At 28.5% G+C, this 13,727-nt stretch overlaps 1 protein-coding gene across 1 annotated transcript in view; it reads right to left on the bottom strand.

Moving 5' to 3' along the window:
- LOC100198945 (acyl-coenzyme A thioesterase 9, mitochondrial) overlaps positions 1-10,958 on the bottom strand; it is a 16,059-nt gene extending 5,101 nt beyond the window's left edge. The window contains exons 1-2 of the mRNA XM_065800225.1: positions 10,666-10,958; positions 8,293-8,431 (exon numbers count right to left, since the gene is read on the bottom strand). Coding sequence (XP_065656297.1) covers positions 8,293-8,431; positions 10,666-10,833 — 307 coding nt within the window. The 5' untranslated portion in view covers positions 10,834-10,958. The remainder of the gene's footprint in view (positions 1-8,292; positions 8,432-10,665) is intronic.
- Between the last annotated feature and the right edge of the window lie 2,769 nt (positions 10,959-13,727).

Raw genomic sequence — 13,727 nt, 5'->3', positions numbered from 1 at the left:
TTTGAACGTTGTGTTGGTATTGGTGTTGGCTCAGTGGACCAAAACCTTTTCAATGATTTCAATGCTTTAGGATGCTCATTGCATGCTTCTAATAGATTAACAAAGTCTGCAGGATTGAAGTAGTGACCCCCAAACCATATATCACCCCATGAACCACAGATGAAGTCACATGCTGCTTGAGCTGATTCTGATTCTTGGTATTCTGGTACTAAAATGTAAGCAAGTAGAATAAAAATGGCTCTCGAATTCCACCTTGCATTGCTTATAGCAGGAAGTGATTTGAAATTAACTTTTGGAAAGTTACCTGTGCTTTTAAACTTTCTATAACATGCTATTAAGTGATTCAGGAAATCCATGTCATCTCTCCAGTGAGTTCGCTTCACTTTCGTCAAAGGATTTCCAATATTACTAAACAATAGCTTCAAGTTCTCGTAATCTTGCTGCAACCTTGTCACAAAAGGGTAATGGAGATATGGTGACATTGTCGATCCTTCAAAAAGATCATTCATGACATGTTTCAAAAGAGTATCTAGAATATGGTGTTGGCATCCAATAAAAACAGGCTTTTCTAGTCCAATGGTTTTAAAATGTTTCTGTAACCGTGTAACTACACCATTTCTTAATCCTGTATTTGTAGATGTTGTGTCAGATACAATCATTTTTATGGCTGGCCACAGCTCATACTCATCTAGCACATGCTTTATCCCATTATATATTGTTTCACTTTTTCCATTCATCATTTCCAGAACAGCAAGCCTAACCTCTCTATTTTCATTTTTCAAAACAACTACTTGATGTTCCATTTTCTTTATTTGTTTTCCATCAAAGTGCAAAGACCACTTTTCATTTTTTAGGTTTTCCATATAATTTGCTTTCAACTTTTCTCCTTCTTTCATAACACCTTTGTAGATACCACTTTGCGTTGGAGTATGAATAGAAATACCACTTTCTGAAAGAGTTTTACAGACTTTATGTGCTTTTTTGGTACTAATCTTAGCAGAAATCACTAAATTTACTGCTGAATTTGTTTTTTGTTTTTTAGATGATGATGTCCTTCAGCTTCAATATCACTGCTGGAACACTGCTCTTCACTTTCTGAAGGTTCTCCTTCACTAGCTGATTCAACAAAATCTTGTCCTTGACTGATGGACATTTGTTTCTTTATCAACACTAATTTTCTTGGATGAATACCTTCAGCATCTTTAATTGTGGTACAATATCCAGCTCTTCCATTTGTTGACTTTTGAAGACAATAAAATTCTTTATCTTCCTGACACAACCATTCACCTTTCTCATCGGTTATGTCAAACAATCGTGTAAAATTTTGAGTTCCGGGTTTTCGACTATCTTTGTCAAGTTTTTTCAATACATTTTCTATTTTTCTTTCTGCTGCCGATTTCCCTTGTTGAATAGGAATATTTAGCTTTCTCCATAGCAATTTAGTTTCTTCAGCCACAATTGCAATTCTCTCCTTTCTACTTTTCACATTTGATGACAAACTTTTAAATCGATCAATGATACGCTGTTCTGTTGGCATCTTATTCATTTCACTAATACTTTTAACAACAGTAGTACATTTTCTGGAAGTTTTAGCTTTTTCAAACCTTACTAAATTTGATTCCCAAACTTTCTTATTCTTGTTTGAAGCAACTCTATTTTTGGACATAATGTTCAAAACACAAGATAACAGTTTGACAAAGTTAAAGAAGACAATTCCGGTTATATACAAAAAACCAATTATAAAATGCTGAAGCACTTCCGCGCGGTCCAACAGGGTTCAAATCCAAAATTGCAGTTATTAAAAGTTTCAGTTATCTCGTAAAGAAATCTGTAGAATTTATGATGTTTGTGATCACAGTCGTATATTGAGTAAGATTGGGTTCTCTATTATATTTCTAATTTATAACTCACTAAAAAGATAGGAAAAATTATTTTCAGCTTGAGGGGTGATCTTTTTTGACAATTTACATAAAAAAAATATATTTTATGTTTATAAATATAATTTCTCCACTCATGGTTACATGGGGAATAAAAAATTCTTAAATTTTTTTTTTAGTCATACCCCTAATATACATATATAGAGATGCTATAGAACTGCATGGTTCCATCAGTGGACATGCCGATTGATCAAAATAATTGGTATCAATTTCAATTAGATTTAGCGCTTGCCCACATAGTTTGATGTAAGAGTTATTTAGTAGGATCTTTCTTGCAAATAAAAAAAATTATTTAATATCTACTATAGTTTTAATTTTATGGAAATATTAATTAATGAATGAAAATGCACAATTAGAATGCATAATAGTTATTTTTACCACTCAAAAAAAGAAGAAAACCTCAAAAATATTATGAGCTGTCAAAAAGTAACAGCTCAAACGCCATTGTCATTGTTTTGCTATAAAGCAAAGTTTTTAATTACATGTATTTTTGCTTGAACTATTTGTTATTAATAGTAATAAATGGCAGAAAATCAAAGCTAAAAGGTATGTTTAACTAGTTTTTTAACTATTTGGCCTGCAAAATTTGATATAATGACTTAATTTTACAATAAAACTTTGATTCATTTTTGTGTTATTTCACACGTGTTGTAAATATTTATAGATAACTTGAAATAAAACATGAAAAAAATAGTTTTCATATTGTTTTTTGGTTCTGGCAAGCAAAAACAATCTTCAGAGAAGAGTTACACTTTGTACCAACTGTCTGAAGCAGTGAATAGCAAATTAACTGCAAATGTAATTGTAAAAAATGTAATTGCAAAGAGAAAAAAATCAGAGAAACCGCTGCAAAGTTTGCATTTCCTTACTCAACTTTGCAAAATAATGTTTTTGGTATCATCAAGACTAATCTGGCCCTGAGACTTTTTAACCACCGAAGAAGAACAGAAAATTGAAGACAATAATTTACCTTGCAAAAATTGGATTTCCTGTCACTGAGACAAGATTGGCTATGATTGTTCCTAATTATGTAGCTAAAATCAGACATCAAAGGCACATTTCCAAAACATTTCCCTCAAAAAATTGGACTTCAAGGTATTTTGCATAATATCCAATTATTGGCAAGCGAATAACAACATTTTGGGGAAAAGCTGGTTTGAAAATCACTGATGTTCACATTAAAAATTAGTTTAAAGAAGTCAAAGAGTGTTTGAAACAGGGAAGCATCGGTATCAACAAATTTGATGAACCTGACAGAACTGTGAACTTTAACAAATCAGAATTTGAAGTTGTTCAATGAAAATTTAAAGCTTTATGCGCTACTGGGTGAGAAAATGTGTACATTATTGCAAATAATTTCGAAAAGGAGGTGTATACAGTTATTTTTGGCTGCACAGCAGCAGGAAAAATAGTTCCACCAATGATTAGTTATACTGGACGTTGAATTACAAGAGATATGGCATATACAAACCATCAGAATGGGTTGTAGGAATCTCCGAGGGCTAGCAAACCTCTAAAACATTCTATCAGTATTTGTCAAACGGCCTTGTCAAATGGCTTGACAAAAATAATGTCAAAAGACCCGTCATAATTTTTGTTGATGGTCATAATAGCCATGTTAACATCAAGACGGCTGAATATTGCAAGCTTAACTGTTTAATTCTGATCTCTCTCCTATCGAACGCAACCAGAATCTTTCAGCCACTGGATCGTACATTTTTTGGACCATTAAAACAATTTGGTACTAAGTTTTAAAAAGTTTTAAGAATTTGAACCCACAAGCAAGAGTGGGTAAAAAATTTTAACTTCCTAAATCGGCGATTAAAAATTTCACAAATTTATCAATTTGTATCAAAAATAGCTTCAAAAAATGTGGTTTGCACCCTTGGAATTTTGATGCAATAGATTTGACACATCTTCCAGCCTATTGCCAGAAAGAAAAACTGGTACAGACGTCATGGTCAATGTAAACTGCAATTGCTAGAATCAGAATTAAACTCACAGGAATTTGAAAGTTTTGAAGAGAACCACAAGAAAGATTTTTGGTATGGACCTATCACGGATACAGCGCTTTTCAATCTATGGAAGTCTGTAAAAGACAAAAGTGAGGGACTACTATATACTCAGCCATTGGAGTTCAAAAAATATTCATATTAGGAAAGAGTGTGATGATAAATCAACACAGTGTGACAAAATAATTCAGCAAAAATATTTGGAAACAGCTAAAAAAAATTCAAAACTGGAAAGTCTTGATCCCATGATGGGCTGCTTTGTTTGGCCAAGAGAAACCCCTAATTAAAATTCACAAAAAAGTAAATCTGAACATGTTCTAACTGTTGCAACGAGTGATAAGTGGTTGGAATAGTTTCAGAAAAAGGATCAGGAGAAAAAACTAAAGGAAGAAGAAATACAGAAACGAAAAATTCAACAAGAGGCATCAAAACTTCAAAGAAAACAAGAAAAGGCTAAAAATTCTGAAAAAAAGAAGTTTGCTAAAAACTAAATTTTCACTGTTATACAGTTTAAAACTGAAATAACAAATAAAATATTTGTCTAAACTTTTTTGATCCATAACTGTGTCTATTCTGATCCATAATTGTAGTTGCTATTGTTCATGATCCATAATTGCATTTTTATACAATTTTGCAAATAGTTTTTTTTTACTTTTTTGTGGAAAATCATTTTGAAATTTTTTCTTTAAATGTGTAATTCTACAGATATTGTTTTTACAAAATAATATATCTTTCTTTAATGTCCTTTAAAAATACATTCAAACTATAAAAAAAGCTTAAGTAGTCCATTATTTTGGGTAACTGTAGTTTAAGCTTTGAAAAAATTTAAATAATCCTTTTTTTTTTTTTCTTCTTTTTTTTTTTAAGCACTTTATGTTTGTAATCCTTAATGTCTAAATTTTGCCCAATTACACTTAAAAGGTTCTAGAACAGCCACTGACAGTGTCCAGCCTGATCACCAAATTTATCTCTTATCAAAAATATATGGGCTGTGAAAGATCAAAAACTGATCAAAGCTTAAAAAAATCCAAAAAAAAAGATCTAAAGAAAAAGTTAAAAAGTTTTATGATGGATTTATTCAATATTTTAGAAGATTTTTTAAATTCATTTTAAAAAGATAAAAACTTTGCAGATAACAAAAATGATCATATTAGATAACAAAGGTAGTCACTACTTAAAAAGTTGCCTTGTAATTTAAAATGAAAACCTTGACTCTTAACTTAACGAAAACCTTGACTCTTAACTTAAAGATTTTAGTAGATATCTTTTTACATATTTTTGTTATTATCAAAATTTAATGCTTTAATTTTTTTTTTCCTAATATTTTTCTATAAGTATATATAAGTTTATGCTAATAATATTTATAAAATATTACTTAATTAAACTTCCTTTATTAAACAAGTTATCTCATAATGTTTAAGTGTTGGTTACACAACCATTGTTCACTCAATATGAACTTTAAAAACACTAGTTTCGAGCTGCAAAGTAATTAATAATGTTGGAAATGGCATCTTGGTTTTTTTATAAGCTTCTATCATATAGCATATGTAAGAAAGCTTTGAAAAATTTTTAAGAAAATTCATTTCGTTCTAACAGCAATATGAAAAATACAAATTGTATCATGATGTACAATCATCACAGGTTGCATCGCATTCTCTTTTCTACAAATAATGCAAAATTTTATATCTTATTCCATAAATCAAAACTCAATCTTATGTGACTTGTCATTTAACTCGCACCAATTTGATGTAACTGTACCTTAACTGCTCAAAAAACTTTTTTTTTTTCTTTTCTTAAATACCAATGCATAGAATTCTTTCCTGACAACTTATGGTTTTTTAAGTCTCCTGTCAACCATTTCCCAGCTCTCAAACACTCAAACTTAAATAGTAGTTGCTTGCAGCTTTGTTGGCAATGAATTTGTCAAAAAAATTTAATATACAACTTATTTTTAATATTATAATAGTATTGAAAAAAAAAGTTTTTAATTTTATCAGTTGAGTAGTTTGGCTGAGGTATCCATCTCAGCTGAACTACTGGTGTATAAATTTTTTTCTTTATGCAAGTATATATGAAACTGCTACAACTTAATTTTATTGCCAAGATCCTTAGTGTAAAATCACTTTCTAAGAAATTAATTTGATAAAGCACCATGCATAAAAAAAAACGTAAACTTTGAATTTGATAAGGTTCTGATTCTATACCTAGTAAAAATTAAAATCTGCAATATTTAAATATCTTCTGAGGAAAGATTAACTTTATGTGCATCACCATTTTTTGGTTGTTTTTTAATGATATGTTTTCAATGTGGCTATGCTTATAATGAAATTTTTTTAATAAAAAGGTTTTTGAACTTATAATGAAAATTTTCAATAAAAAGATTTTGAATAAAACTCATTCAGATGTTGTGTAGTTAATTAACAATAAAGACATAAATACTCAGTGTATTTGAAGATACTTTATATCTTGTGACTTTTTGTTTCTCATCTTGAGTCAAGAAATTTTCATCAACAAATGAAAACTTCCTGTATTCCCTAGTGAGTTGTACAGGAAATTTTACTTTCAATTTTTTTTATTTACTATAATCTTTATTTTCATTTTTTTATAACGCACTGTGATAACTTAAAATTAGGCGAAAACTAATTATTTTGAAAATATTTATTCAAAAAATCATTTATGTAAAAAAAGGTAGATAAGGAAAGTAGACTAAAAAACATATATAGAAAAAAAAACATATATAGAAAAAACTCTTAAAATAAAAAAAATTGAATTTAAATTAAGTCTTATAAAGTTTTTACATCGCTAATTTTTTTTATAAAATGAGCTTTTAAAAACCATTTTATTTGAAAATGAAGCAAGTTGGGGCAGCTGACTTTTTTGGTTTCTTATAGAATGATACAAACTCTCTTTAAAAAAAAGAATTTGAAGGCTTTGCGAAGGAAGTTGAAGGTTAAAAGTCCTAGCTCCATAAAAGTCATTTTAAATTGGTTAAAATTGCATTTTTTTAAATGCATTTCTTACAATAGATATTCAACAATTTTATAAATTAAGATAAGAATTTTTATATCTTTGTATATAATGAAAATAAAATGAAAGGTTTTGTATTTAGGGAGAAAATTAAGTTATAATAAAGATAAAATTTCAATGCTAAAAAAGCAATCACTTTCAAACATAAATTAACATTGAAATCTATTATTTCAGTACTTATTTTTTGTACCATGAGAATCACAGGAAGCTGTAGAAAATAGTTAGCTAATAATATTGTTTAAATTGGGCTGTTCAAAAAAACTGTATTTCGGGCAAATTTTAAGTGTTTCTAAATCATTGTGTAACACCCTGACATATTAGCTAATCATTTTACTTTCAGCCATTAGTTATATTATTTAATAACTTAATTAAGTTATAAATTAGGTTCTTCCTCAATTTACTTTGAAAGATGCAAGGGGTGCCAAAATTTACACCAACTTATGAGTCGAAAACTCCTTAGCAACTCCTGTTGATGGAAAATTTTTGGCAATTTTCAAATGATACTAACGACTCACTCCAATACATATTTATAGGACTTGCACTCCTTGTATGATGCACTCCTTGTATACTTACCAATTAAATGCATGCTGTAACCCTTTTCTTTGGTTTGATCTTTTCAGATGGTTTAACTTTAAACCTAACTTTATAATCATCATCTTCTCAATACAATCTGGTGTTTCCTGTCCATTCTTCTTTAAAGCCACTAATAAACATTGTTTTTAATTTAACTTGCACCCTATTTTGGTTTAACTCCCATGCACCTATTACTATTAACCGTAGTGTTGAAGTACCTAATTAAACTTGGTACTTATTCTGACTGGCTGCACCCTATTTTCTAGATACTGAAACACTAATCAAATATATTAACTTTTAGAGAAATTGCTCATAAATTATAATTATGGTGTTAACATGATTCAACTTTAAAAACTTACTTTTTCTTAACTTTTTTCTGTAAGAAAATGCTTTGAAAATTTAATTTTATTTAGTTTAGTGCTGCGCACTCCTATGGTAAAAAGAGGAGAACTTTACATGTTATGTGTATTATCTTATCTGAAACTTCATTAAAATATATTTTTTATTACTTTCTGTTTTGAAAACTTTTTTCTAGGTTTCAACTTTTCTTAGTTTCAACTTTTGTTTGACATTATAAAACATGGTTATTTTAACAAAGAATGAGACAATATTCCAAAAAATGTAAAACTAAAAACATCTTGTAACATTTCTAAATAATTTTGATTTATTAATTTTTATCTTAGAAAACTAGTCCCTAAACAAATAAATACAGCAAAAATTATATCTAAAAAATATTAACATACCAAAAGGTAAAATAACTTCTTGAACACTGTCTGTTAAACTTCTTTTCACTAACTCATTTTGGTTTGTTGTTTTGATGTAGCTTATTTGCTCCTCATCATCTTTATTTTCGAGCCAATATCTTTGACCACCAACATGTTTCTAAAATATGTCATTAAAAATGATTATCTACAATTTGTGCTTTTATTGTCTAGCTTTGGACTTGATTGGCTTAATTCAATAGGTTGATTCAATAGGCTGATTCAATAGCTTCTGCATTATTTTTAAGGCAAAAATGTATATACTATGAATGAAGCTAATGCATAAAAAGTTTTTTTATCTGCAACAAAAATTTGTATACCATTATTTATAATAAAAATAAAAAATAGTAACAAATAAAAAATTGGTAATCGGTGAACATTTCTGCAGATTCCGCTGATTTAAATTCAAGCAATATTTTTGTATTTATTATATATAAGTATTAACTCAGTCTACATTACTTATTTCAAAAGATAATGAAACTTTATGATTTATATTCTTTGTAAAAACTCTCTGGTTATTTACTTATAAAACACTTCTTAAACTAAAAATAATTTTTTTAAAACAGATGCTGAATAAAAATAGAATTATTGGTACCAATAAATCATAAAAAAATCTTTTATCTTCAAATGGTTCAAAAATTAAAACAACTTATATAAAATTTTCTTCATTATAAAGTCCTCTGTTATAGATTTAGTAGTTGTACTTTTTCATGAATAGCTTAGATTGTAATGGAAGAAACTGGCTGAAAATTAGTACCTGATTTCTGAAGGTGCTGAATCCAAAAATGTGGAGAAAATAATACAATTTTCTCTACATTCTCTACAGAGCATAACAAAGATTAGCTATTTTGAAATTTAGGCCAAAAATTCCTTAAATAGACACAATTTTTTCATAGTATTTTGTAGTTGTGCTTTTTCATTATATAATTTAAGTTCTAGAGAAAGAAATGTCAGAAAATTGGTACCTGTAAAATAGATTTCATTTTATTAAATTTTTCTCAACAGTCTAAATATAGTTTTGTAAAGTTAGTTGTGATGTATAAAACCAAAAATTATTTTAACTTTTTATTAATTATTGAGTTTTATTTGGAAATTCAGTTTCTCAGTCACGCCAAACAATTAACAGTGAAATCAACTAAAATGTGAATATTATCTATTTAACAAATAATTATAACATATAATTAATATCCACTGAAAAATCACATGAGAATGAGATGAAGATTAAATTTATTGAAGTTGATATGGAGAAAGAAATGAGTCAATAAGATCATTGCTCAACAGAATTTTGTGTGAACTTGAAACTTTTACCTAAATGTTAATTTACTCAAAATCTTGATAAAACAATTTGAAGAAACAACAATTAGGATATTTAATACTGTTCAATAAAATACTGTTAATAATGACACTGAATCTAATCTTGCTGCCCCAAACATTATTGAAGTTTAAAAGATTCAAACCAAGCCGAAATTGTGAATGCAAGAAAAATAGAAAGAAATTGAAAGCCTTCCTTGTTGAATGCCAGAAAAAAAATTAAAGTTTCTTAGGGAAGTATTACCCTAAAATCTTAGGGTAACACTTCCCTAAGGCCTGTCTATCAGAAAAACAGTAGCACAGTTTTCAGTCACCAAAAGCTATATTCCAAAAGCATAGTTTTTATGCAAGTAAAAAGATTTTATAGCATGTCTTGATATGCCTAAACATCATCAAATCAGCACAGGTATTTTAGGACTTGTTAAACAATTTTACTATGCTGATGAGTATCCAAGACTAATACGTGGTAAAAAAAGACTATTTAAGTATCAAAAAAAATATCACATGTCAAAATAATTGATTTTCTGTAACCTTTAGGAGCTCTATACAGCATATAAGATAAATTACCAAGAAAATAAAATTAGATTTATCAAACTTGCTAGTCCAAAAGGTACACACTCTTTTAGTGCATGTACAATACACCAAAATATGAAATTGATAAAGAGCGCTGTAAGTCTGCAGAGAATCAAAAGTTTGCATAATTCACTAATGCAACAAGCGTCCTGGCATATAAGATGTTAAAAATTGATTACAATGATCTTACACAATATAATAAACCTGAAAAGCGATAAAAGTGATAAAAGTGATAAAAATAAAATAATAAAAGTGCAAACTAATGGAACAGAAAAATTTTGAATATTGTGAAATCAAAAATCGACAACCAAAAACTTTAAATTGGGTTAAACTAGGTCTCTACCTTTTTGGATTCAGTCAATCAACAGTTTAGAGTTTATAACTTGCATTTTATTGTGAAGAAAAAAAAAAAAAAAACTTTACCTAAGACTTCGCAATATTTAGTATTTTAAAGTTTAAAAGAGTACTTACTAAAAGTCGATTTCTCAATTTTTTTGTCCCAATTATTACATTGTCATTTTTCGTGATATCGGCATATTTTGTATTGATATTTCTACTTATTTTAGTCAATTTGCAAAAATTATCTTTATAAAAAACTTGAATCTTTTTAGAACATAACAAGAATCGAGGTGTAAACATTTGCCTTTTGTTAATTTTTTTTTAATTAAACATCTTTTAAAAAACTCTTTTTTGCAGATAAAGTTTAATTAACAACCAAATAATTTGATTTCAGACAGACGCAGACTCAAACAATTTTTTCATTATCTTCAAGCTATATAAGTTGTTTACCTTTACCTTTTCGGGATTTTCGAGTGACGTCAGCGCATGCCTAATAACTAAAATGAAAAAATAATAAACCTTCAACTATTAATATTAATTTTTTATAAACAATATTATTGTTTTTTTTATTATTTCATTTATTTAACACCCAATGTAATTTACAAGGTAAAAAAGAAAAATAAGAAAGTTATTTCTCGTGATTTTCACTTAAGAATTTTTTCTTCCAGAATTTGTTTAAAAATTCCTCTTTGCTCTTTCGCATTCCAGCACTCTATTGCATGTTTCAAAGTTTGTTCAACTTCGGAGGGAATTTCACTTTTAGAAAGTGCTATTTTTATCTTCTTTTTATTTTGAATTAAGTTTTGAAAATTTAGCATCCGAAAACGGCATAGGTCCTGAACATCGCCAACAAACGAATGTTTAAATAAGGGGTGTTTCAGTTGTGAAAAGATAATGTCTGAAGTTGTTTTATTATTAAAAAGAAGAAGAAACAAGTTTAATTTATTTTGTTGAATACTTTTTGAAATTTCCTGGATTTTAAATAGCGAATTTGTATAGTTCTTACTGTGTTTTGAAACATTTAAAAGCGATTTTAGTGCACTCCTTCCAATTACATCTAGCTTTTTCATCAAATCAGAATTATTTTCACATATCTCCATACCATAAGTTAAGGTAGGGACTGCCAATAATTTATATATATAAGAAATAGAACTTGGGTGGGCAAACCGGATTCCAGATTGAATAAGAGTTTGAACAACAGCTCTAAAGTTTAAAATTTTTTCATCAACATTTGTATTATTGAGTGAAGCAAAAGTTGAATGTTTAGTATCCCATGTGAATCCCAGATGTCTAAGTTTATTCTGAAGATTTATTTTATTACTAGATATCGTTATCGTATTGGTTTGTATTTGTGCTTTACTTGAAATCAAGAATTCAGTTTTTTCGGCATTTATTTTAATACAATTTAAATTACTGTAAATATTGCATGTTTTTATCAGCTTTTTGAGACCAGAGAGGGTAGAGCTTAAAAGTATGATATCATCCGCATATGCCACCACACCAGTGAAGTTACCATATATCGATGTGCCAACAATACCTTGATTTGTAATAGTTTCAAGAAGACTTTCAGTGTAAATATTATATAGGTGAGGTGAAAGAATCGATCCTTGTCTTACTCCTTGCTTTAGAAGAAAGGAGTTTGATTTACAACCTTGATATGAGACTGTTGCACTACTATTGTTATATAACGAAGAGATAGTGTTAACTATACAGAGTGGTAATTTTTTATCGAAATATAATTTATCAAATAGGATATTCCAGTTGCAGCTTTCAAAAGCTTTTTCTACATCTAAAGAGCATAGGTATACAGGTGAATTGTTGCTATTGTAATGTTTAATTGTTTCGCTAATTAGAAATTCAGCATGTAGCGTTGAACAGTTAGCATTGAATCCAAATTGTAGGGGGTGAGTATCTCTAATATCCGGACATATAATAAGGATTAGGTATTCTAGAACCTTTGTAAAAATTGGTATAATGCTAATTGTTCGGGCTATCTAAAGATTTTTTATACGATTTATCAAGGGGTACAATAATAGACGTCGACATTGATAATGGTGTCCATCCTTAATTAATGGAATAATTAAAAAATTTGATGAGCCATTTTGTTAAAGTATCACAATTTGCGTATTTCAAATGTTCTGCTGAGATACCGAAAGAGTCAGGAGATTTTTTAAATTTTAGGTTCGAAATAGCCTTAATTATATTTTCTTCAGTTATTATAACATCATCATGTTTTGTACACGGGGGAATTCTCCGATGATTTCCATTACGATGTGTTGTTTTTGAAATTTTCAGTACTTTTTCGAAGTGGTTTGCAAATTCTGAAGTAATGAATTTTTTGTCTTTTTTATTATTTATAAATATGTGTGTGTGTATGTGTGTATGTGTGTGTGTGTGCGTGTGTTGATAGTGAAAAATCGATTTTGACATAAAATCGATTTTTCCATGGCGGGGTGAACTTTTTTCAAAAGATATCCAAATAGTAGTTTATTTTGTGCTTTTTAGGTAAAAGTTCATCAAACTACAGTACAGAAGCATGAGGTTGAAATAAAGTCAAACCCTAACCCAATATATATATATATATATATATATATATATATATATATATATATATATATATATATATATATATATATATATATATATAAATATATATTTATACATAAAATATATATATATATATGTATATATATATATATATATATATTAGTGATGTGCGAAATTCGAAACTTCGATTGCGAATTCGAAACTGACTTTTAGTTTTGTTTCGAATCGAACTTTTTTTTTAGTTTCGAACAATTCGAATTTTCGAAGTATAGTAAAATCTTTGTTTCGAAGCGAACCCAAAGTTAATCGAATTTTATCGTTTAAAAGTGAAAGAAAAAGTTATACAGTTCCACAATGGCGGATAGTAACGATGGTAATTGTCGAAGTATTGTCTGGAAATTTTTTAGTAGACAAAAAACGAATGGCAATAGAATTATAGGCATTTGCAAAATAGGAACATGCAAGTTACCTGTTCAGTGTCCAACTGGAGCAACAACAGGTCTTTATGCTCACTTACGTGCTGTTCATCCGAAAGCGCATAAAGAGTGTGTAGCGAGAAATGAAGAGAATCGCAAAAGAAAACTTGCAGAACAAGAACTGAAAATTAAAAATAAGAAGCAAAGTAAAGTTGATGACCTTTTTAATAC

The sequence above is a fragment of the Hydra vulgaris genome, chromosome 06 (assembly GCF_038396675.1).
Source record: "Hydra vulgaris chromosome 06, alternate assembly HydraT2T_AEP".
Lineage (NCBI taxonomy): Eukaryota > Metazoa > Cnidaria > Hydrozoa > Anthoathecata > Hydridae > Hydra > Hydra vulgaris.
This window is presented reverse-complemented; position numbering and strand designations above follow the sequence as displayed.